The sequence below is a fragment of the Brassica oleracea genome, chromosome C8, assembly GCF_000695525.1.
Source record: "Brassica oleracea var. oleracea cultivar TO1000 chromosome C8, BOL, whole genome shotgun sequence".
Lineage (NCBI taxonomy): Eukaryota > Viridiplantae > Streptophyta > Magnoliopsida > Brassicales > Brassicaceae > Brassica > Brassica oleracea.
Genome location: NC_027755.1, coordinates 10,020,562 through 10,047,144, shown reverse-complemented (window position 1 = coordinate 10,047,144; position 26,583 = coordinate 10,020,562). Strand labels below are relative to the sequence as shown.

Here is a 26,583-nt window from a genome sequence, read left to right as displayed (position 1 = left end):
CAACCATCATCATAGCTGAAACTAATAGAAATAATAAAAATTAGTATATTAAATTTTCTTCAACTAATTAGAGTTAACTAATAAAATAAACATCCAAATCTTTTTATTAGAATTTAGTTCAGAAGATGCTGATTAAAAAATTACACTTTGATATCTCTTGCTAAAAGACTTTCATGATAATAACAATATTATCACATTTCACAGCGCGATATATATCTTCAAATAGTTATACTTGTCCGGCTCATAATGTTGTTTTTATTTCAATTTTACTATATAGAATAGAGTTTTTGTAGAAAAAAAAAGAAAAAAAAATTGAAATTGCTTAATGGAATTGGACTAATAATTCATAGAGAAAAAATGCTACAGTTATTTATAGAAAAATATCTCCTTAACAATTAAGTTAGAGTAATTATTTGAACATTGGCTTTTTCATATTATTGATATACTAATTACACATCTGTAACACAAAAAGTTATATATATATATATATATATATATATATATATATGTATATAAATGCATGAATGTTATCATCAAATTAATAGTTTCTTGTATCTTTAAGTTGAACAAAATCTTTGTAGTTGAAATCAAATTTTTTTCACAGAGTATTTGAGGTAATGGTTGTTTCACACATATGCAGTTGTTGTTCTCTCAATCACTCTTATCTGAAATTTATGATCGGAGACTTTATAGTTCTTACTGTTATCCTTTCAGTTAAAAAAAAAGAATAATTGTAATCTTTTTTGGATTATGATTTCTTAAACATAAAATTTACTATTTTAATAAGAAAGTTTATTATTATTTGGAAATATTTTAAATATTTGTTTTACATTTTTTGTTTAGATTTGAAGAAAAAAAGAAAACTACAATTAAACAGTCTTTAACAATTTTATTTTGTAGAAGATTTTATAAATTAAAGGATAATTACTATCAAACAAATTTGTACAATTATATTTTCTTTCTGATTTTAGAAAATGAAAATTAGTATTAAGTAAATTATTATACTTTTTTTTTGTTTAAGAATTGTAAAAAGGAAAAAAAAATTAGAAAAATGAAATTATTGTCAACTAAAAACTATCAAATAATCTTTTGTTATTATCTTTGTTTATGATTTTAAAAAGGGAAAATTACTATTATATAATTCTTGTGTTATTATATTATTAATTATGATATATTAAGCAATTATGTTTGGTGAAAAAATATAGGAGAGTTTAATCTTAAATATAGATGTGAATAATTGTAATCCTTTGAGTTACAAAAACAATTGTAATCTTTTTTTGATTATGATTTCTTAAACAGAAAATTTACTATTTAAATAATAGAGTCTATTATTATATGAAAATATTTGAATTACTTATTTTACTTTTTTTAGATTTGAAAAAAAAAACTATACTACAATTAAACATTCTTTAACATTTTTTTTTGTAGAAGATTTTATAAACGAATAATTACTTTCAAAACTATATTTTTTTTATTTTAGAAAACGAAAATTAGTATTAAGTAAATTATTATACATATTGTTTTTAGGAATTGTAAAAAAAATATATATATATATAAAAATGAAATTATTGTCAACTAAAAAAACTATCAAATAATCTTTTGCTGTTATCTTTATTTGGTATTTTAAAAGACAATTTTACAAAATGAAAATTAGTATTATGTAAATTATTATACATATTGTTTTTAGGAATTGTAAAAAAAATATATATATATATAAAAATGAAATTATTGTCAACTAAAAAAACTATCAAATAATCTTTTGCTGTTATCTTTATTTGGTATTTTAAAAGACAATTTTACAAAATGAAAATTAGTATTATGTAAATTATTATACATATGTTTTGTTTAGTAATTGTAAAAAGGAAAAAAAAATTGAAAAAGAAAATTATTGTCAACTAGAAACCATCAAATAACCTTTTGCTATTATTATCTTTGTTTAGTATTTAAAAAAAGAAAAATTACCATTAAATAATTCTTTTGTGTTATTATTTTATTTTATTTATATTATTAATTATGATATATTATATATATATATATATATATATATATATATGTATATAAATGCATGAATGTTATCATCAAATTAATAGTTTCTTGTATCTTTAAGTTGAACAAAATCTTTGTAGTTGAAATCAAATTTTTTTCATAGAGTATTTGAGGTAATGGTTGTTTCACACATATGCAGTTGTTGTTCTCTCAATCACTCTTATCTGAAATTTATGATCGGAGACTTTATAGTTCTTACTGTTATCCTTTCAGTTAAAAAAAAAGAATAATTGTAATCTTTTTTGGATTATGATTTCTTAAACATAAAATTTACTATTTTAATAAGAAAGTTTATTATTATTTGGAAATATTTGAAATACTTGTTTTACATTTTTTGTTTAGATTTGAAAAAAAAAAAACTACAATTAAACAGTTTTTAACAATTTTATTTTGTAGAAGATTTTATAAAAGGATAATTACTATCAAACAAATTTTTACAATTATATTTTATTTATGATTTTAGAAAACGAAAATTAGTATTAAGTAAATTATTATACATTTTTTTGTTTAAGAATTGTAAAAAGGAAAAAAAAATTAGAAAAATGAAATTATTGTCAACTAAAAACTATCAAATAATCTTTTGCTATTATCTTTGTTTATGATTTTAAAAAAGGAAAATTACTATTAAATAATTCTTGTGTTCTTATATTATTAATTATGATATATTAAGCAATTATGTTTGGTGAAAAAATATAGGAGAGTTCAATCTTAAATATAGATGTGAATAATTGTAATCCTTTGAGTTACAAAAAAAATTGTAATCTTTTTTTTATTATGATTTTTTAAACAGAAAATTTACTATTTAAATAATAGAGTCTATTATTATATGAAAATATTTGAATTACTCATTTTACTTTTTTTTATTTGAAAAAAAAAACAATAATTAAACACTCTTTAACAATTTTTTTTTGTAGAAGATTTTATAAACGAATAATTACTATCAAACAAATTTTCAAAATTATATATTTTTTTTATTTTAGAAAACGAAAATAGTATTAAGTAAATTATTATACATATTGTTTTTAGGAATTGTAAAAAAAAATATATATATATAAAAATGAAATTATCGTCAACTAAAAAAACTATCAAATAATCTTTTGCTGTTATCTTTATTTAGTATTTTAAAAGACGATTTTACAAAACGGAAATTATATGAAAATGAAATTATCGTCAACTAAAAAAACTATCAAATAATCTTTTGCTGTTATCTTTATTTAGTATTTTAAAAGACGATTTTACAAAACGGAAATTAGTATTATGTAAATTATTATACATATGTTTTGTTTAGTAATTGTAAAAAGGAAAAAAATTAGAAAACGAAAATTATTGTCAACTAGAAACCATCAAATAACCTTTTGCTATTATTATCTTTGTTTAGTATTTAAAAAAAGAAAAATTACCATTAAATAATTCTTTTGTGTTATTATTTTATTTTATTTATATTATTAATTATGATATATTTTAACACATGTCATCATCTTAAATTTTTAATTGCCATGTGTCATCGTCATGTTAGTTAGCAACTTTGAAGAACCAAGATTTATATAATAAGATGATTTTAAAAAAGATAAATTACTATTAAATAATTTTTGTGTTACTATCTTATTATACTTATATTATTAATTATGATATATTAAGCAATTATGTTTGGTGACAAAATATAGGAGAGTTTAATCTTATATATTGATGTGAATAATTATAATCCTTTCAGTTACAAAAAAAAATTGTAATCTTTTTTTGATTATGATTTCTTAAACAGAAAATTTACTATTTAAATAATAGAGTCTATTATTATATGAAAATATTTGAATTACTCATTTTACTTTTTTTTATTTGAAAAAAAAAACAATAATTAAACACTCTTTAACAATTTTTTTTTGTAGAAGATTTTATAAACGAATAATTACTATCAAACAAATTTTACTATATAGAATAGAGTTTTTGTAGAAAAAAAAGAAAAAAAAAACTGAAATTGCTTAATGGAATTGGATTAATAATTCATAGAGAAACAATGCTACAGTTATTTATAGAAAAATATCTCCTTAACAATTAAGTTAGAGTAATTATTTGAACATCAGCTTTTCATATTATTGATATACAAATTACACATATGTAACAAAAAAGTCACATCTGTAACAAAAAGTTATATATATAAAATGCATGAATATTATCATCTAATCAATAGTTTCTGGTATCTTTAAGTTGAGCAAAATCTTTGTAGTTGAAATCAAATTTTTTTCACAGAGTATTTGAGGTAATGGTTGTTTCACACATATGCAGTTGTTGTTCTCTCAATCACTCTTATCTGAAATTTATGATCGGAGACTTTATAGTTCTTACTGTTATCCTTTTAGTTAAAAAAAAAAGAATAATTGTAATCTTTTTTGGATTATGATTTCTTAAACATAAAATTTACTATTTTAAGATCTAAATTCGAAATTAATAAAAATAATAATAGGGACAAATTTTTTATCATTCAAAATCATTGAAATCAAATGTTAATTGTATTAATTTTCAAAAAAAAAAAAAAATGTTAATTGTATCCACTTGTGAACCATGTGGCTGACGATGATATTTTGTTTTTTTAGTAGACTGGATGGACACCTATCGTTGAATCTTTTAGTAAACGCCTCGAAAAGATAAAAGACGAATCAAAACTTCCAAAATTTGATCTCTACAAAAATATTTTTTTTACTACCTACTTAAATTTTGTTCAAATAAGATTTTCTAATATTTACACATATATTAAAAAAACACATAAATCACTATTATAAATGTATCATTTTTTTTTGTTTTGCAATTATCAGTTTCCAATAATTGTAACCAGTGAAAAAATCAATAAACTCAATTTATTTTAAAATATTATAGGGTGTTAGAAATATTATATGCTAAGATGTTTTGTTTTCACTGATTAATAGTACTTTCCTAAATTTATATAACTTATTTTCTAGGCAACCATACCGAAAGCCAAAATAAAAAGTATCAAATATATATTAAGTATATTTATCCAAGAAAATATATATTAAGTTATGTTGTTTATTTTATAATTTAAAGAATTAGCTTAATATAATATCAAAAAATGTCATCAAATAATAATACGTTATTTTCTAAAAGCATGCATGAAATAAATGGTAATAAAAAAACAAAAAATATAATATTTTCTATTAAAAGAGAAGTATTATTTTTTATTTACCATAAAAAGTCATACTAGGTCCATTTCATTAACTGCGTCTATTTAATTATTTATATTAATCTATTAAATATATATCATTTCTAAAAAATCTTAATAAGTATAAAGATACCAATAATAAATCAATCTTAAATATATATTTAAATGTAATTTTAGTTATAATGAAATATGTTTAGAAATGTTTTTAAAAAATCTTATTAAATTTTTAAATATTTTTAAATTAATGCATTGGTTTATTTCGTAATTAGTAATATAATACTATTATAGATTAATTTTAAATAAAATTTTATTATAAAACAGAAAAAATAAGATTATATACTATTTTATATAAATTAAATAATTATATTCTATATTATGTTGAAATAGAAGTAATATGAATTAAATTTAAAATTGTACTAAATTTGTATATTAACACTTTTTTAAAAAATACTTTCATTTTAATAAATAAATAAAATATCATGCACCGTTTAAAATGATTAAAATATCATCCAACATTTAAAAGGATTAAAATTCCTAAATTATGTAAATTTTATTACAAAATTGTTTTGTTAAAATATGTTAAAATTTTATCTCTTCAACTATTTTTTTTGTTAAAGTACAACTATATATTATCTAGGGAAAATTTGGAGAAATACATTTATATGAAATTCTAATTTGAGAACTACACTATTATTTAAAGTTTTTGAAAAATGCACTTTTGCATATATGAATTTACTAAATTATCCTATATAAATATTTAATATTATTATCAATTTACTGTCTCATCATAATTTATTTACTGTTTAAATTAACAGATTCAAAAAGACGAAGATTTTTTAAAAAAATATCTACGAAATATCTTTTTAACTATATCTTAAATTTTTACTTTTAAAAAAAGAAAACAAACGATGTCTCCTGCGTCTTCTTTTCCATGACCTTTTATTCACCATTTTTGAAAGTTTTTTTCTCAAGTTTCATACTTTCTATTCCTCTTCTCATTTACATATTTGTCTTTTTCTATTCAAACATTGATTTCAACTCTACAACTATAACATCTCACTTTTTATAGTTATCTTAAGATTATAAAATCAAATTGATTTTTTGATGATTTCAAAATCAGATTTAAGTTTCTGATTCTACTTGTTTTTTGTTCTGAAAACAGTTCTGTTTTGTTCCTTTTTAAAAAGAAATTAAAGAACATGATGCATATAGCTGGAGTTTTTGGAGAGTAGAAAGAATATGTTTGTATAAAAAACGTGAGTTTTTCTATAAAGAATGAGAAATGTCAGACAACTTCTTTATATAAGATTAAAAAATAAAAAAAATTACACAGATAAACTTTATGAAACCACAACCATCATTATTTATTAATTTCATAATACTATTGTTATTATAAAATTCTAAATAGTAAAATAACATATTTATCTCAAATATATATTTTAAACATAAATAATAATATTAATAGTTTTGAATTTTTATTTGAATTTTATTTATATTTTATTTATTCAAATATTTAACTTGGATAAAAATGTATTTTCACATTTAACAAAGTGTAGTTTACAAAAATTAAAAAATAAGGTGTAATTTTCAAATTTTAAACTATTAGTAGAGTATTTTTCAAATTATCCCTAAAAAGATATTGGGCAGATACTCTAAAGATTTTTTTTAAAGCACAATCGGTTTTTAAAAATAAATTAGGAATTGAAAACTATTAAGATTGGACAATCTAGTAAATTTACATATATATAAGTGTATTTTTCCAAAAATTTAAACAATGGTGTAGTTTTCAAATTATAATCTTATTTGAGTATATTTCTCCAAATTTTCTCTAATACATTTCCTAAATTGATTATTAACAATAAAAAATTGAGAACAACAATTATATTTGAAGTGACTCTCTATTTTAACGTCAGCAAAATCTACACGTAATATATATGATGGAAGTAAATATTTCAAAGATATTGAGTGCATCTTTTTGAGATCATCGGTGGACTTTAAAACGTCAATCGTAATGTTTTCTATTTTTTAACACATACAATTAGGGGTAGGCGTTCGCCGTTCGGATTCGGATTCGGATTCGGATCGGGTATTTCAAAATTTTGGATATTTTGGTATAGAGGTGTAGAACCCGTTCAGGTATCTATGTACTTCGAGTTGGGTTCGGGTATTTTTAGTTTGGATTCGGTTTATTTCGGATCGAGTTCGGATATTTAGATTTTGAAAGAAAATTTTTTTTTCATTTTTCAAGATTCTTGTATTTAAAAATATAACTTTCACTTAATTGATTTTTTTTAATTTTTTTAATAGATTAAATGATTAATAGATTTGGACATAACATTTTAAAACTAAAAAGATACTAATTTAGTTATTGTTTTTAAATTTCGTATGTAACTTTTGTTAATTCTTGAAACAAAAAACTTGACATGCATTTTAAGTGAGTATAAAATTATTTCCTCCGTATTTATATGTATATTATATGAACTTAAAGTATGTGCATGATCAAAATAAATATTTTAAATAAAACGAGAGATATAAACTAGAAATATAAGATTAGTAATACATATGTTTGATTATCTTCGCATATCCATTCGGGTTTGGTTATTATCCATTCGAGTTCGGATATCCAATCTCTCGTAATTTAATACCCGTTCGGGTATTTTGCTACTTCGGTTTGGATTTCAGTTTGAGTTTTTTAGATCGGGTTCGGATACGGGTTGGGTATCAGGTAAAATGCCCACCCCTGCATACAACTCATAGTTTTCTATTTCTTATGATCTTGATTCAGTAAAGTGTTTTGTATATCAACTTTAATTTCTAAACTCCTATGTAATATAAAATTTGTAATACTTTAATATTAGATTTGAAAATATTTTATTCATTTACTATGGCTTTTAATAAGCCAGGGCAAAAAAAGGAACTGAAGAACAGAACCGAAATACCCGAATCTGAAATTTGACAGACATCTTTAAATAACCGAATGGTTCCAAAATTTATATATCCAAAATCACCAAACCAAACGGGTATCCAAATATAAAATATTAATTATATATACATATAGCTATATATATATATATATATTTATTTATTTATTTAAATTTAAAAATCAATTAAAAATATCTAAAATATATGAAAAAACTAAATTATTTTAAAGTATCCGAACTATTTGAAAGTAGGGAGTATCTGTAACTAGCCAGATATTTTTATCCAAAGTAACCAAAAATATCCAATTTTTATCCAAATCATCATAATTATTCGATATTTTATCCAAAATACCAGCTATTTAACCTAAACTATCCGAAATAACTGAATCGGAACCAACTGAGAACCGAATTTTTCCAGATATTTTCTGACTCCTAATTTTATTATCTGAACCAAACCTAACTTGAAATTACCCGAACTAAAAATACTTAAATAATAAATGGATCATTTAGCCCCCTATCCGAATTACCCAATATCCAAAATACCCGAAACGAACAGAATTGATATCCGAAATGTTGATGCTAACTTATAACACAATAATTTTTAAACCTTAGCACATTAAATATTTCACATTATTTATTAGTAATAAAGGAAAAAATGTTATATAACATCAAATAACCAATTTATATACTATTAAATATAAGTTAGAATAATCTATGAATATATTATTGGTATAATATTTACATATAAATATAAGTCTAATAATTTATAAAAATGGAATTAGTTTATATGATATCCATGTCGGTCATAAAATTGACCGTTAAAATACAAAATATAATTAGTCAATGTAAAATTTTATGTGAATAATGTTTTAAAATGTTATATTAATACGTTAAAAATTATAAGTATATTATATCATTTATACAAAGCAAAAGTTTACTTTTATATAAAAAATAAATATATGCGCGGTTGCGCGAGTCAAGGTCTAGTTAAAGTCATTATTGTTAAAGTCATTAATTAGAACAATAATATGATTCTTAGATTGATATTTACATTTCTATGATTTATCATTGATCAATTGTATTCTCCTGTGTTAACGTATATATATGTGTATTTATATATATATATATATATATATATATATATATATATATATAACTCAATTAGTCTCACCACTGGTTTGACCCTAGGTCAAGCCCAGAGATAAGTTGGCCTCAATTTGGCAGCCCTATTTATTGTATAAAAATCAATATATTTTATACAATTAATTTTTATTTGGCTCAATAAACAATAACAAATGAAAATAACGAAGCTCAATCATTTTAAATGCATAAAATAACAAAATATTATTCATACATTAGTAGTAAAACATCTTTATTTTTAAATCAAATTTTCTGAAATTTTTATAAACTAAGAAGGGGTCCCTATTTTCGATTTTCTCTCAAGCCTCATTCATTTCATTTTTGTATCAAGCCTCAATCGTTTCGACTTTGTTTCAAGCCTCCATAGTTTCAAGGAATGTTCTAAAATACGCTAGGTGATCATGACGCGGCAGATGGACTTATAATGGTTAGACGTGTACGTGAACACCTAAATGGAACATTACAGACTTATACTTCTACATAAAATATAAATTTAAGATTAATATATATTCAAACTATTTTTGGAAAACATAACATATATTTTACATGCAGTTTATGTACAAGTATATAGTTTAACATATATAAATTGTTTCGAATTATAAGAGATGATAAATTTAAAATGACTTTGTAAAAAAATAAACTAATATCTACAATCATATAAATACATAAAATAATTAAAATTAATATAAATAATAATATTAATAAAATATATAATAATATTAATAGTTTATTTTTTAAAATATTAATGTTTAAAATTTGCATAGGGGTCCGCGTAAACCGTTTAATTTTCTTCTAAACGCTATTATGGATCCAAATTATATAAATCTAAATAAAACATTGTATAAGGTGTAAACAGTACAGTTGGCTATTCTAAAGCGCCTAAACGCTGCCTAGGCGGATGCCAATACCGTATTTCAAAACACTGGTTTCAAACCTTCGTAATTAATAGTATTATAGGTAACTATGACAAAAAAAAACGCTATGCAAAAGTGATTTTTTTTATTATTTAATAGCAAAATACTATTTAAATAAAATAACAATGCAACTGAATATAAGGTAAATAAATATAAATCATAGTAAATTCGTATCCTACATTATCATTCATCGAGAATACTCCGTCGTTTACCCCTAAAATGTCAATTTCATAGTAAAGAGGATAAGATTTACCTGTTTTTTCGAGACACAAGAAAGATCGACCGCCAGTAAGAACAATGGTTTAATAAATCAAAAAATTTATGATATCTTCTTAGATGTAACCTGTAAGAAATATAATGCATGCAAACAAGAAGGCAAGGGACAAACTAAATTTAAACATAAATACATTATTAAAGCCAGAAATAATATCCGAAATCAAAAGAGCATAAAAACCGAAGTAACAACCAGAAACATGATCCGAACAATGTTTGAACAAAAAAAAACAGAAAATGAAACTATTTAAAGTTTTCATTTAGTTATCCAAGGGTTTACTGAAACATATATGGTTCCTCAAGCTTACTCCAATCAATATGTGGGACTTTGATTTTGGATAATTCCTCCTCTGTAATGAGGAGCTTAGTTTTTAGTTTCTCCTCCACAGACTTTAAATCAAAAGTTTTTTTTTCAAAGTCTTCTAGTAACTTTATTTGGGCAGAAATAGAGGCTAGCTACTTGAAGTTGCGCTGTGTGCCTTGAATCTTTTGCTTTCATTTGATCCTTTACCATAAAGAAGGATCGCTTTGTAATGCTCACGAGTTGCCATCTCCCCCATCTTAAAACCTTCTTCTGGACTTGATCCATAATCCTCTTCCATTGGACGCTTCCTCTTCAAGTCAATCGAGCTCGCCATCTAGACCTGGCCAGTAAAAAGCGATTGTAATTTTAAAATTTTATAAGATATGATATGAGAAGGAGAGGAAACACTTGCTTGTATTCGGATATTGAAGAAACGATAAAGAAAAAATTCGATAGAAAAAAAGTATAAATAGTGTGTAGGTCAATTTTACGAAGATTTTTTTCTATTTTTTAATATTCATATACGGCATTAAATATTTGATTATAAATTGTGGGTAGGTGAAATCTAATCTAAGCTTTTATCAAGAAAAAAGATCTTATCTAAGCTAACCTAACTTAATCTAACTTTTAGTGTACATGACACATATGTAAAATGAATAAAACGGTGTTTCAAAAAAAACAAAACAAAATATGGTCTAGAAGGTATGAGAATAAAATGGGCTTTAGTTCATTTTAAGCCCAATAGTGCAAACAAAAGGAGTACCCTGCACTCTGCACCACCCGATCATTTAATTTTGAAATTCGTAACTCGTCCGCTCTCTTCTTCACCCAATAGGAAAGAAAGAGAAGAGAAGAGAAGAGAAGAGGGAGCGTTACTTGTTGGATCGAGGGAGAAGCTAGCCCTTCGCCTGAAAATGACGAAGCGGAATCTCCGATCGAAGGAGTCTACAATCGGTGAAGACGCCGAGCTACTCTTCCAGAAGAAGATTCGAGATCTGGAGTCCGTCAACGAATCTCTCAAGGTCTTTCCTTCTTCACATTATTTGTCATGCAATTTTCTCCGATTTTAAGATCTAGATTCGTTTTCTGAGCTCCGTAGCAACTGCGATTTCGCTTTGGTTTCGTAGCAGAATCGATTTTATGGTTTCGCGTGCATTGAATCAGTGGAGCTAGCTATGTATTGTGAATCGTGTGTTTAATGATTTCGTTGGTGGCAGCGTGATGTGGAAGAGCTGAGGTCCAAGCTTGCTGATGTTTCTGTCAGTTCTTCTGGTCAGTCGAGTAGAGAGTTCTCCAACAAGTCTATTGCTACAAAAGAGAAGGTGAATCATTCATTCATTCATTCATTCATTCATGTTTCAATTAAAGAGATATCTATGCACATGTTGTAACTTTGATACTTGTGTATAGGGTATGAGCTCAAGGAGCAAGTCCAATCCACGTTCTATGTGCTCTACAAAGAAGCACATAACTGAGAGTTGTGTAAAGCAGGTTGATGGTGAAGTCCAGAAACTCAAAGCCCAAAAGGTAACCCATCTTGTCGCAGATAATGTGAAGAATTGCAGTGTTTTGACATTTATGAGCTGTGACTACTTTTTTCAGGTTAAGTTGCAGTGCAAGATCAAGCTAGACTCTATGCAATTCAGGCTATCTAAAGCTTCCCTCGAAAAGGAAACTCTTCAGGTTAAGCCAAGAGATGCACCATTTCGTGATTGTCTAGTGCTCTTTAGCCTTCTTAAGGAACCTCAGGTTATTAATTATATCTTCTCTTCTCACAGCTCAAGAAGGATCTAAGGAAAAGCGAGTTCCAGAAACAAGTACTCTCGGCTTTGAACAGGCGCCAGAAGCTGGTATCTATTCTGCTTTTCTGTATTTAGTTTTCAGGAGCTGTTTTGTTGCGGCTTGTTAATTCATACATTCTCTTAAGCAGATTTTGCAGCTGAAGAATACACAAGCTTTGACAGCCCTTAAGCGCTTGAAATTGCTTCTGCAACCCAAAAAGACTCTTTCCAAGAAAAATAATGGTCAGATAACAAGTAGCTAGTATCATTTCCTTTTTCTTCCTGTGTTTTTTTTCTTCATTGGCCAAACTGTTTAAGTATCTTCTTTGTATTTTTCCAGGTCCACCAATAGGAACGAGCTCTACGATTCAGGTATGGGTACCTATTGTATGACATGTGCTTTCAACTGCAGCTACGTATTGATTTTTATACATGGTTTCTTGTTCTCGTTGTGTAGGAGCCTAGCAATGAAGTCGGGCTGCTAGTGAAGTTGAACAAGATTCACTCTGGTTACGAACGGCAAATGAAAGAGTATGCTTTCAAAAGAAAGTTCATCAGTGCTATTAAAATGTCTTTTTACGTCTGTCATCTGAAATGATGGGTTCCTTACCTTTTTTTTGTTATCAGAATAGCTGAAGAGGTAAAAAAGTTCAGCCTAGAGGCAAGTGTGTTGAAGGCAGAGTTCGAGGGAGAGCAAAACTCATTGTAAGTTGTTTGATAGTAACTAAACTGTTGTTGTAGCCTCAAATTGTGTTCTCTAAGGTCATTTTTTTTTATATACAGCTCTCCGTCATGTGACAACGCACTCAACCAGACCCCTATGGACTCGGAATTAAAGGAACTTAAAGAGGAATTTAGCAAACTAAGTACTCTAGTCAGCCAGATGGAAATGGCTAAATCTCAATTCAGTCTAACAGATAAAGCTCAGGTTATCATCAGTGTAATATTATCTCTAGTTAACCAATTTTTTGTGCTCTGATTTTTCAATTCTAACTTGTTCATCAGACCGTACCAGCTGAATACTCTATCCCCAGTAAGGATAACGAAGAATCAAACTTAGTACTTTCTCAGCAGAAAACTTCCGAGGGAACAATCTATGGTACCAGTGATGAGTCAAGCATAGAGCCATCTCAAGTGAAAGAGACTGGGGAAACGCTCTCGTCTGAGGAAGCGCATTGCAAAAAGGAGCCGAGGAAAGCTGAGATGTGTTGCTCTTGCACCAAGAAATCTCTGTGCAAGACGAAAAACTGCAAATGCAGAGCAAATGGAAGTGGGTGCGGTATCTCTTGTGGCTGCATAGCCTCCAAATGTAGCAACAGAGGAGAAAACGTAAGATCTGACAAAGCAACGCAGGCAATAGTAGATGGTAAGAAGCCTGTTGACGACAGCAAAAATGCAAACAAACAACCATTGCGTGATATAGGGAATATACAAGTAAGCTTCTTATTTTTCTTCTGATTTTAGACCAAACCATCTTTACATCATTTTGTTATAACTTTGAATTCTACAGGAAGCTGGAAAAGTTGGCAAGTTGAGAAAAGTGCAGAAGCCAGTTGCTAAGAAGTAATCAAAATGACAAATAAAGAGAAAGCTTCAAGACCTCAGAGAGTGAGAATTATACAATGTTAAGATTGCCAGCAGCTTGATTGGTTTTGTTTTGGTTGACGATCTATAAATTCTTCAGAACTATCATATAGTAGTTCGACATTTGGATCTTGATCTCCACCGATTAATAGTTGGCAACATAAAAAAAAAACACCAAAATATAGTTTATAACATATTTATTTCAAATTTGATCAAATATGTAGCAAAAGGTAAATAACTAAGAAAAATAATCCTATATCAAGAAAATCAAACATAGGAATAGAAATCGTGAATGTTCTCTTATTAATTTGAAAATCTTTGATCTTTTGTTTATTGCATTGCTTTGTATACATAAGCGAGAATTGGTCTATCTAAAGAAAGAATACAAAGCTAGTCCTCATATAGACTTTGCTTATACAATAGACATTCAATTTGTATTTTATAACAAAACAAAAGAAAACTTATTTTAAACTTATTTTTATGTAATAAGCCTAAGATTAAGTCTTCTTAACCAGATAGAGTGAAGCATCATATGCATCACGTCGTAGGGCTGAGCAGGACGGTTCAACACGAAATGCCGCTTGACTTCTAAGACTCTCTTATACATCTTCAAGTATCTAACAAGAGAGACACTCTCTAGAATCGTTTTGATCTCACTTATCCTAGAAACAGGGATTTGTATGGAGAAGGAGTCCCAATTAAGCACATCACTGAATGGTAATGAATAGTTATCCGATATGATCACAGGCACACAACCAGCGTATATAGCCTCGACCTCCCTTGGGCTAGCGACCTCCCAACCACTCGGGCATAGACAAAACTTGCTCATCCCCATTAGTTTTGTATAATCTTTACCCGGAGGAAGACGTTCATACACTTGTACTTGACTGTCCTTTTCTTTCCAATGTTTAAATAAGATTTTTCGGATGTCACCGTGTGTTCTTCCCGCGAAAAATGCTAGTATAGATCGAACTCTCGGTGATTTTCCGAGGAAAGATGGACCCAGTTTACCTTTAGGAAGATAGATCTCCGGAATGGATACATCTACGTTCGGCCTGAATCCTTCTGAGGTGTTAGCATTGCAAAGTCCCCTTATGAATCTTTCGAACAACTTTGGGTTCCCATCGATCACGTCGGGTGCCTATACACAATATTTTTTACAGAAAAATATATATATTCTGTTAAAATATAAATTACACAAATGTGTGTTTTATCATATTTCATATTAGACATATAGATAATAAGAGAAGAAATTAACAAGAGAAAATTATAAAATTTTAGGAAAATTACCATAAGTACAATATTATAAACTAACTATTAATTAATTAGAGTAACTGCTACATCACTTCATTTTTTACTCTAAAATAGAGTTTAAATTTTAAAGTAAAAAAAGGTCCAATCCTATCTCATTTTCCACTCCAATAGAGTAAAAAATGGGGTTATTCCATAAATAGATTATAAATTGGTTTATTTTTGCTCATTAGTCCATTTTTCATTCTAAAATAAAGTATGATTAGAACAAAACTCAATTCTATTATAGAGTTTTACTCTTTATGAAAAAAAATGTAGTGTAATATACATTGAAGATGCTCTTGTATTCCATTTATATTCTCATATGTTATGTCTCTAATAACGATTAGCCTTTTTAGTTAGTCCGAAATAGTATAAATATTAACCAATCTACTTTCGTAATTATACGATCGAAAGGAACCCCAGAAGTGGCCAAGTTTTGCGACAGAATTGTAAAAGATAGAGACGCTGCAGATTTGATTCCCGGACTTCAAAATCACTCATGTCCCACGAGTGCGCAATCAGTTTGCAGATTTTTTTAGCTAAGACTGCTAGGACCTTTCGTAAGGAGTTACTTTTCATTAGTTGTTCTATTCCGGTATGGTTACCCAGACCACCTCAACTAATAGAAAAGCCGTTCGACGTCAAAAAAAAAGAAAAAAAAAAATTATACGATCCAATAAGTTGTACACAACACTGAGGATACATTGGTATACATCTTTTTTTAACAATTTACAATATCTAACAGTTGTTATAAAAAGATGCATGTGTTAAAAAAAGTTATAAAAAGATGCCAAAAAAACAGGTGTTATTAAAAAAAAGACCTAAATAGAAGGTTCCTATTTGCAGTATCTAATATGTATACACTCAATCAATGGTTAAAGAAGAGGAAAAACGTACCCAGTCATGGCATGATACCATGAAATGGTCACCTCCGCGGCTTCTGTTCCAGAAAGGATACTTAGTAGCAACAACATCAACATAATCCTCTATAAGGCGGTGTAGGCGAGCCCTCGAAAACCCTTCGACAGAGGTTATGGGCTTGTAGACAAAGTGGATGACCTTGGCGACGCTAAATGGAACGAAATAAACGTGAGCATCATCAGGGTGATCTGCCCGAAAATGGCTCCTCATAGGGCCCTCCACGCACATTTCGTCCATGAATTGTCCTTCTATACCGTAAATGTCATTAACAGGGCCGTCATGGAATAGTGGGGCCTCTCCCTCGGTGTATGTCCACACCTTAAAACGATTCATCATTTCCGTGTGACTCCTGATTTAGTGCATATAGGAGTGTGAGATCATATTACAAATTTAAAGTTGGCCTCTATTATTTAACACATATAAGGACATATAGTAGCAACCAAGAGTACCATGAAACAAGTGGCTCCCACTTATGTTAAGTAAGTTTATTTCAAGAACAATTTTTAATTACGTATTTCCACCACACAGGATATGTAACATGATCAAACCTTTCCCATAGTAGCTTTTGAAATAATGAGCTCATGTTAAAAAGTAGTTGAATATATTTGATCTTTTTTAGTTCCATTAATCTTATAATATTCAATTTGCAATATTATATAAATTCTTTGATTTAATAAAAGAGGAATAGAAGCTCTTGCATTATGCATAGAAAGCGGCATCTTACCGGAGCCGTTACATTGTAGACATTATGTGTAAGTTGCGTAATTGTTTGTCTTGATGATCACTAATATCGATGTAAAATGGTTGGGAAAATAAGAAAACCCATGTGACTATCAAATATGTCAGCGCTATCATCTCTGACGATCTAAGAAACGACTAGACATTATGTACTTGTCAAGTATTTGTATTTGTAAATTACCAATTTAGTAAAGAAAAAAAACTAACTGGTGAAAGGCGGCTGGGTTCTTGTAAAGAGAGCTGCTATAGTTTTGCGTAGAGGCTGCCCTCTTGATTGCTGCTCTTGCTTTCGCTAAATCTGCTTCTAGTTTATTCAACCCACTTCTCTTCTGGGGACAGCAACAAAAAATAAAATAAAAGAATAGTAATAATGATTAGAATATTATAAAAGATGGATGGGTAAAGATTCCTTGGTTGTTTTTGTATATTTTTTGCGTCAACCATCAAATGAAATTGAAAAGCAACCGAGCTCTGTTCTTCAGAGAAAAATGGTTACATACCCTGATAAAAGTTGTTTTACTTGTAGGACTTGAAGACTTCTCTTGGTTATCTTGATCAGAGACAGAAGAAGTAAAAGAGACTGAAGCAAGTGTGGAGTTTGTTGTGTTGCTTTGTCTGAGAGGAGGAAGATGAGGAGGACAGATTGGAGCAAGAGTAGTGTTTGCTGTGTTGTTTTGTCTGAGAAGAGACATAAGAGGAGGACTAGAGACTGAATCAAGAGTATTGTTTCTTGAGTTGTTTTGTTCGGGAAGAGACAGAGGAGGAGCAAGAAAAGATAAAGAGACAGAAAATTGGTTTTTGTAATCTATGAAAGGCTTGTTAGAGGGCTTTGTGTAGACAAAAAGTGAAAAAGAAAACAGAATAAGAAAGATTGAAAAAAGGGTTAACAGAGAAAGAAAGCATCTTCTTGATCTTAGAGCTGCCATGGATATATGGTTGTCTCCCTCTTTTTTTTTTCTTTTTTCTTTTACTCTCCAGAGGAATACACAAGAGCAGCCATGGATATGTGTTTTTTTTCCTTCCCTTTGTTGTTTCTTGATTCTTTACTATCAAGGAAGACACAAGAGAATTTTGAAAGTGAGGAAGGAGAAAGTCATAATGATTCTGTGTTATGTGACATAACTTATGTCTCTGTCATATATCATTAGTGGGGAAAAAGAGTTTTGCTTCACCAAGCAACTTGCTGGTTTGTTTCTTTGATATTTGGCCACTTATGTATTATAATCCTACAATTAATGCAATTATATTTTAAAAAAAAAATAGAGCTGAGCCATCTCTGCACGTTTACATCAAGTTTGCTTCTATTTTGTTTTCTTTTTCTTCTTTCATCTAATATTATATTAAACTGCTGAAAATGATCATAAACTGGTTTAGAAAAAGATAAACTCTAGCGCCACACGTCAAAACGAAAAACACTCATTCCAAACAAAGAACGCACAGCCCAAGCAAGAAAAACACGATCCAAATGTGAAAAAAGCACTCAAAATAACAGCATTACTTGCTGAGGATCCTAAAAAATAAATTTGAATTTCCAAAAATATTATATTATTTAGCTTCAAAAGAATTTTTATTTTATCTATAATTATTTTTAATAATATTTGCTATTCATGTTCGGAATCCCGTTAAATGCAAGCTGAAGTCGCGAACTGAGGAACGAACTGAGGTCGCGTGCTGAGATCGGGAACGCCTTGGATATGGGGTGAAAGATTCTCGATCGGATTAGGGTTCATCGTCGGGTTTAGGGTTTATCGCCGGCTAGGGTTAGGGTTTGAGTCTCGGGACTTTAGCTTTGAGTTCTTAGAGTAATCGTGCTGATAACGTGTTGTGAAACAAAAGAATAGAATCTCTATTATTCATAAACATAAGGAACCCTTTATATATAGAGAATTACACCGTCATAGAATAATTGAAAGACTAGAATATGGAAATACAAATATGGAAAGATTACAAATCATAACTCTAAAGTAAATAGAAAAGTAGCCGAAGGAGAAAAGGAAGTAGCCGACTCTGTCTCTCTCTAGGGCGCGGCCATCTCTCTCTCTAGACGGGCCGACTCTCTCTCTAGGATATAGACCGGTTATGGAGATCCACAACGCTTTATGTTCATTTGAATATTAGAAGAGCCATAATGGATTTCACGCACCTCCAATTGAAGATTACTTTGACCTTTCTGAGATACTTTCAAATTAATAAAAGAAAAAATTATAGTTTTAGTTATAAAATATCTTTCTGTTGACCCAAATTTTTAAAACAGTCAACGAACATAAAAAAAAATATAATACTACTGACATGAGTAAAAATAGTTGGGACCGAGAAAGGATTCACGAGAAATATTCTTTATTTCTTGATTGTCGAATAGTGTGAGGTGAAGAAAAATCCATAAACGCGGGCAGTCCGGATTCTAGACCGGTTGAAAGATCCAAACCCTCAAATAGACTAGACACGGACCTTCCCAACTTAAGCAGAACATGCACTTGAGTCATAATTTTACAAAATTTGTTCTATGTAAGAAACATTTTTTAATAGGAATATGTAATGTCATAAATACTTTTTATTCAAACATTAGTGTAACCTTTGGAATGCATTCAATATAGAATGTGTAGATCGAAACACAAGGAACGGAACGGTGTAGATGAAAAGGAACTCATGAAGATGTTTAGTTCGGCTTTTCAATATGTTGCTCCCTCGTGGAAGGAGCACTGTCTAGCTATGGAAACCGCTGGAAGGCAGTTTGTAGGCAAAATAAGAGTCAGCTTTTACAGGCAAACACAACATTTCTAAATCTCTACTTCTTTTGTATCCATCACTAATAAAAAATGAAAGTGCCCTTTTATCCGAGGTGGTACCTTCATGTTGATTCATATACAAAGTAGAATAATCGACACTACAAAGCATGTACAAATCTTAGATCTCGGACTTAAAGAGTTAAACAACTCTTTAGTAAAAAGGTGAAAGAATAAGTCGCTCTGTGCACACCACATGTCTGCTTGCAGTTATTATACAAAGTTGATCAAAGCTGTCATACCCGGAATTTGGCAGGCTGCTGAATCCTTTACGAGAGGAAAGGCAGCCGAATCCGAAGCCTTTTCCACCTGCTTCTAGACAAGGTTGGACGCAGGCCTAGTATATGTTCTGGCATGAAGTCATGCCTTGTCAATATACCCACCAGTGGAGGTCGCTGCAATAGTCACAATGATGATAACAGTTTCCTTATCTCTTTAAACCACTGATGAACCAAGAGCTATCTGATGTAGACTATAGAGTCCCCAAAGTCTTGTAAAGCCCAAAAATCTCACAAACAAACCAAATGTATAAATTCACATGTCTCTAATCTGTTCTCCCTCGCATCTATTTAAACTACTTTTTTTTAGTATTAGCAAGCTATGTATCAAGCACCTCACATTCTAGTGCCTATCAGAATCTAATAAGATGATGATGATAAGAGCTATAAAAGGAGAAACCACGATCACTTACATTGGATGATTTTGGTATGACCAGTATGTGCCTTAGGCCAACTTCACGGAAGAGGACAAGAGCCTTTGCGAGTGACATCGTTTCCAAAACAGTGTAAGGAGAAGCATTAGAGAACGGGTGTAAATCCAAATACATATTCAATTCTTCCTCGCTTAATTCCACATCCTCTATCCTATCACCCCTCCCTGAACCCTTCTTCGCAAACTCATCTGCCTTGAACTGAGCAAGTGTATTGGAGTCAAAAGCCACTGGACTAGATAAGAACACTCGTTTCTTTAGCAAAGTAAGAATATGATCCCTGAGGATTAGACCGTACAGAACAGAAGCTGGAGCGAGTGGTGGCCCATCAACCACAGGGAAGCCATTGTGATTGGTGGTTTTGAGAACGTGTACAATAGTCTCGATTTTCTCGATGCCCTTGAAGACTTGTAGCGGTCCTGTAACTACATCACCAACTGTAAGCTGCCTCATGTAAGGCTCTACATGGCTGTGGAGGTACGGAAACCCTTTTATCTTCATGATGAGGTTATAGATGTTGGCATTGAAAGCATCAGCAACTGTTTTTGAAATCAAGAGGACCACCATCATCATAGGTAGAAGAAGCAGATTATTAGTCAGCTCAAGGAGAATAACACACAAGGAAACAGTCATCCTCATTGATCCGCCAAGAAAGGACGCAGCGCCGAGCACAGCATATAGACCATCGTTCAGATTTTTTGAACCGAGCAGCATCCCTACAAACCGTCCATAAGACGCTCCCGTTACGATAACCGGTACAAACAGCCCCGCCGGAGCAACAATGCCGTAGCTAAGGATGCTGAGGAAGAAGCAGGTGATGAAGAACACGAGAACCGACAAGTAATGGAACTCAAAGTCGGTGTTTTTGCTGAAAAGGTTTTTGATGGCATCGTCATTTGTGTTGAAAATGAGGCTTGCTAGGTCGTTGTAGTGACCGGGTGGGCACTGGTATTTCTTAAAGTTGCCAGACCGGCCAATTGTAGGGCACTCCTCTAAGGCATCTGCAGGGCAAGGTTGGCATGATGCAAGAAATGGCAATCCGAAAAGAAGGCATGACGTGAAAATTGATATCGCGCAAGCGAGGATGATTTTCCAAGCAACCCCTTTCCTGGACAGAATAAAGGAAGTTATAAAATGGTTGTACTCTGTCTGTATTATACAACCAAATCCAAAGAACATAGCTTACTCATAAATGTAGTTGTAAGCTCGAAGAACCTTCTCGAGGAGAAAGTTATAAATGCTTCCTAAAATACCACCGACAAATCCAAGGAGAAGAACAGGAAGTACATCCCCTAAATGATATGATGCATTTTCTGAATAGACATCAAACACTATCAACCCTCCTTTACCAAATAACCCGCACTTTCCACTTAAGCACACATCGATTAGAGCCCTGAGAACGATCGCCACAACAGCCGTTGAAAAGAAGATTCTCCATAAAAGCGCACTCCTCCACCAAGACGACATCTCCTCAAGGGCGAAGAGGACACCACCTACGGGAGCACGAAAGGAGGCAGCAATACCAGCAGCTGAACCACAAGTAACAAGATCTCTTCGGTCCCTATCATTGTTGAAATACCGAAGCCACCTCCAAGTCAAGCCATATCTTTTAGAGCCGCCCTGACCAAGAATGGAGGCAACGCAGGCACCAGTGTGCACCATAGGCCCCGCCTTACCAATGAGAAGAGACCCCGACACTGCAGATATGTTCCCAATGATCTGTAATCCCAAGCAAAATTCAAGTTGAGCAATTTTCAAGCTTGAGACAAAATATATCAACTGAAAATGCTGCAGGAGTGGTGCAGTCAGATCGGCTATGTAATATTTTACATTAGTTTGTAACAGCATAATTAACCAAGACTTTTAAAAAGGAAAGCTTTACCTTCACAAGCAAAGTGCGGAGTGAGAATATCTCAGGTGCATCAACACCGTTCAGATAAGCCTTGACTTCAGGTATACCGGAACCAGCAGCAGCAGGGGCAACAAAAGCGGTGATCACGGAGGCAAAGAGAGTGAGAAGCAGGTTTGTAACAGTGAAAACAAAGAAGCCCATGCTGTACCTGTTTTTCAACAATGTTTAAGCTCTCAATCATTCATCAACCAAACATTGATAGCAAACAAATCAGAGTTAGTTAGTTACCTTCCGGCTAACATCATGTTAGAAGTGACGACGAACTTAACGCCGGCGAGATTCTCAACGGCGAGGTTGTTGGTGAAACCGATGAGACTAACAATGATTCCGACGAAGAAACAGAGAAGCCACTTCATGAACACGTATTGGAAGATCTGCGTCTTGCTACGAGCTCTCCAGTCCTGCTTGAAGAAATCATTCTCCGCGATCCTAAAAATTAAATAGCGTAGTAATATTAGGAAACAGAATCAAACTGAAATTGAGGAGCAATCGTACTCGTAATCGAGGCTTTCCACTGGGCAGAGGTTGGAGCCGACGATGGCGACTTGAGAGGAAGAGTTGGTTGCGTGACGGAGGGAAGGGAGTAGCGCAACGGCCACGGAATCCTCCGTCGTGGAATCCGGCATCTCTCTCTATCAAAATACTAATTGGGAAGATAGATGATGATGTTGGGACTCTTCCACTGTCAGAAGAGAAGAGAAGACTAAGTCCATTAGTTTTCTCCAAAAAAGGATAGGTATCAGATACAATGATTAGTTGGACCTCTTTTTTTACTATTATTTTGAAAAACCTTTTTGTTAGAGAACACAATTAGTACTGAGAATTTTTGTGTCGCCCAGAGATGTATACGATGGACTAAATAATTAGAAAACGGGAAAATATAAGGAAGAGTGAAGGATTGTCAATGTTTGGTTTTTATCAATTACCACCCTCGGGTAAATGTGAATGTTTTTTTTATCATCTACCACTATATTTTAGATGATTCACTGAATTAAATATATATATTTTTTTGTCAACATTTTCATTAACTTGAAAACAGAGTACACTGAAGTCTTGAGAGGAAGATATTACCGATTGAGCTATCCCCTGAGAGTAAACTCGACCAGTAGCCCATCATATGTGTAGACTAGTATTTCTGCTGCAAGAAAATTGCTACTGCTGGGTATCAGGCAGAAGATCCATTCAGGCTATGAAGTCAAAGTGTGGGAGGATCCGTGGATCCCAACGACCCCTGCGAGACCAGCCATTCCTATAGCGTCTATTATGCATCCTAATATGAGAGTCACTGATCTTATTAATCAGGTATCGATGGATTGGGATGTTAATCTCTTGGGACAATATGTCAATCCTACTGATATACCACTTACTAGGTGATACCCGCGTCCTGTGCGGAGTGAATGGATTAAAAGAGATTATAACTTTTAATCTATAGGTATTAGAAATGTAAAAGTCATAGTCACAAGATTACATGTTATATAATGAGTTGAGACCCACCATAAGTGTTTTGCTTAAGAGATCGAATCTGTAATGAAGGTTTGGGAAGAAGAATGTGATGAGTAGATGTGCTCAAAACAACCTATTTATATATACGATAAGGAATGATTAGATTTCAAATGATGAAATCGTATGTGATTAATTATATAAACATTCACGAATTCATTAACCAAAACTTGTTCTCTAAGATTATCGCCCAAATTACCTTAACAGACCATAACTATATTGATCACGTAATTTGCTGTAAATAAAAAGATTTTGTTCTTCAACTTACTTTACATACAGACACGGATCACGCAAATTCAGTAATGGAAAGAAAAATAATTTAAAGATTTAATAAAGTTAAGGACACAATGATTCAATCGATGCAACTCGTTTAAAACGTATATAATGAAACGACCACAACTCTTTTAAAAAGAATATAGTATTTTTTTGTCAACATTAAAAAGAATATAGTATAATCTGATAAAAAATATAAAGATTTGATAATGACTTGTGCATGATGAGATAATGTATGAAAATATGTGTGATATAATTTAATTTTACAATACAATATAACAAATTAAAAAAATTATAATACATGTACAGTAGAACCTCTATAAATGAATACTCGATAAATTAATAATCTCTATAAATTAATAAATTTTCTCGGTCCCAATTTAGGCAGGTTCAAAATTTGACACAAATCGATAAAATAAAAAGATACTGTTTTTTTAGAAAATCAAATTCTATGTAAATATATGGTCCCATTAAAATTATAAATTAATAATTTATATTTATACATATTTTATATAAGTAAGAACCTATTATTATATTGTTTGTTTTATATTAACAATGAAATTATCTTTATATTTTCTTAACACTTAATATATTTTTGATGAAATTTAGTAATATTATATTTAAAACCACATTTAAGTTCTATATAATATATATTATATACACCAAATAATATAATAAACTTAATATAAATGTCAAATTTCAAAAAACAACAATTAATGTCTATACACTAAAATCAATTATTTTTCTTATCTTAGAATAAATATATCATAAAATAAAAAAATCTAAATAAGAAAACTTTTGTAAATTAATTTATAGAGGTTCTAATGTACATAATTTAGTTATGATAAAGATACAGTGGTATCATGCCTCATTCTTAATTAATAATTAGTATTCAATGTGTCATATATATTCCTTAACGAATATACAAAATTAAAGGATGTTCAAATTAAAAATCCATATATGGCAATGCTAATTTACGTCTCATTATTGCTCATAAATTAATCACTATAATTTAGGCAAAATGTATTTATGAAAATTGGGTATGAAATATTACCAAATGACCAACAGTTTTCCAAAGTTATATACGCGAAGATCTAATATACCATATACATATATGATTGGGCCAACCTTTAATTTAAATTAATATAAAGAATTTTGTTTCCTTTTATACGTTAACAATATTATTGTGTTTCCTTAATATTTTGACCAATTAAGCGTAGGTTATAATTTGGAATATCGAGTCTGCATCGATTATATTGAAATTCAACTGTGTTTCCTTTTTATTTTGACCAAATAACCAAAATCCCCTATATATTAATTGAGGAACATTTCAAAAGATGTAACCTCAATTTTGTATTAATTAAAATATGCCCCAATGCATAGGTGGCACTCAATTAGGCAGTCAATTACATTCAATTGAAAAATAAGTAGGTCCACATTCGATTTTTATATGTTGTTAGATACATAAATTAGTCAAACTATATGATATAATGATATGATATGTTATTTTCTTTCCTTAAATCAAACCTACGGAATTACCATAAATGACTAATATATATATGACATTTAATGATTTTAATAATAAAGATTTGATAACAATTTATATCTCCTCCATCATTTTTTGTTTAATTTTATATTATTAAAATAAATTAAACAATCAAATTAGCTATAAAAGTAAAATTTAGATTTTTTCGTATATGTTATATTTTGAATTTTTTAAAACGACAATAAATGACTAAAACTATTAAAATTATTATGTTAAAAATTAATGATCAATGGTTTAACATTTTTATTATAAGAAGATACACATGATTTTAAAACCATATGAGTAAAAAATATCATTTAATAATAAAATAAATATATATATATATATAGATTAAACACTATATACCATAGGATTACATAAATATTTTAATATTAAAAGTTTCAATGAATTTTCAAGAACATTTATAAATTATAAACTTATTAAAGATTTCAAATTGAAAATTTTGTTATCGATGATTTAAATATTTTGTTATAAAATGATGTGAATGATCATAGAACCGTATGATTATAAATTCTTATTTAATAAATAACTATATAAAATATACTATTCTTAGAAAAATAGGTTGGTCCATCTTAACTTATATTACACTTTTTATTAAACTAACTATCGAATTGATAAATAACGTACCAAAAAATGTTTTGCACTTTCCTTAAATAAAAGCTACGAAATTACCTAATATGATTAACATATACGTGAAAATTAATTATTATGAATAATAAATATTTGATAACAATTTTTGTATCTTAGTTCTTTTTAAAAATTTTATATTATTAAAA

General features: G+C 29.7%; 3 protein-coding genes across 3 annotated transcripts; 1 reads left to right on the top strand and 2 right to left on the bottom strand.

The window, feature by feature from the left end:
- The first annotated feature begins 11,586 nt into the window (after positions 1-11,586).
- Positions 11,587-14,304, top strand: LOC106309860 (chromosome-associated kinesin KIF4). Its single transcript, XM_013747002.1, has 12 exons — positions 11,587-11,789; positions 11,985-12,089; positions 12,178-12,294; positions 12,370-12,450; positions 12,546-12,617; positions 12,698-12,791; positions 12,889-12,920; positions 13,006-13,079; positions 13,176-13,253; positions 13,332-13,476; positions 13,554-13,982; positions 14,059-14,304. Exons 1-12 carry the CDS (start codon positions 11,682-11,684, stop codon positions 14,113-14,115), a joined length of 1,392 nt encoding a protein of 463 aa, XP_013602456.1. The 5' UTR covers positions 11,587-11,681; the 3' UTR covers positions 14,116-14,304.
- Positions 14,305-14,420: 116 nt separating this feature from the next.
- Positions 14,421-18,030, bottom strand: LOC106307278 (xylogalacturonan beta-1,3-xylosyltransferase; the record flags this gene model as incomplete). The annotated part of the gene is given in 4 exon segments (XM_013744187.1): positions 14,421-15,273; positions 16,323-16,695; positions 17,292-17,413; positions 17,585-18,030. Coding segments are annotated over 4 exon segments (1,584 nt in total). The 3' UTR covers positions 14,421-14,610.
- A 1,832-nt stretch (positions 18,031-19,862) lies between these two features.
- LOC106312099 (putative chloride channel-like protein CLC-g) lies at positions 19,863-23,268 on the bottom strand. The gene is made up of 6 exons (XM_013749483.1): positions 22,984-23,268; positions 22,717-22,917; positions 22,459-22,636; positions 21,763-22,295; positions 20,559-21,684; positions 19,863-20,262 (listed from the first exon to the last, which is right to left on the bottom strand). Exons 1-6 carry the CDS (start codon positions 23,112-23,114, stop codon positions 20,137-20,139), a joined length of 2,295 nt encoding a protein of 764 aa, XP_013604937.1. The 5' UTR covers positions 23,115-23,268; the 3' UTR covers positions 19,863-20,136.
- Between the last annotated feature and the right edge of the window lie 3,315 nt (positions 23,269-26,583).

Coding starts and splice junctions, on each gene's coding strand:
- LOC106309860 (XM_013747002.1), top strand. CDS start 11,682: ATGACGAAGCGGAATCTCCGATCGAAGGAGTCTACAATCGGTGAAGAC. Junction 13,254..13,331: donor GAGGGAGAGCAAAACTCATT/GTAAGTTGTTTG, acceptor TTTTATATACAG/CTCTCCGTCATGTGACAACG. Junction 13,477..13,553: donor GTCTAACAGATAAAGCTCAG/GTTATCATCAGT, acceptor CTTGTTCATCAG/ACCGTACCAGCTGAATACTC.
- LOC106312099 (XM_013749483.1), bottom strand. CDS start 23,114: ATGCCGGATTCCACGACGGAGGATTCCGTGGCCGTTGCGCTACTCCCT. Junction 22,637..22,716: donor AACATGATGTTAGCCGGAAG/GTAACTAACTAA, acceptor GTTGAAAAACAG/GTACAGCATGGGCTTCTTTG. Junction 20,263..20,558: donor TCATACCAAAATCATCCAAT/GTAAGTGATCGT, acceptor TGACTATTGCAG/CGACCTCCACTGGTGGGTAT.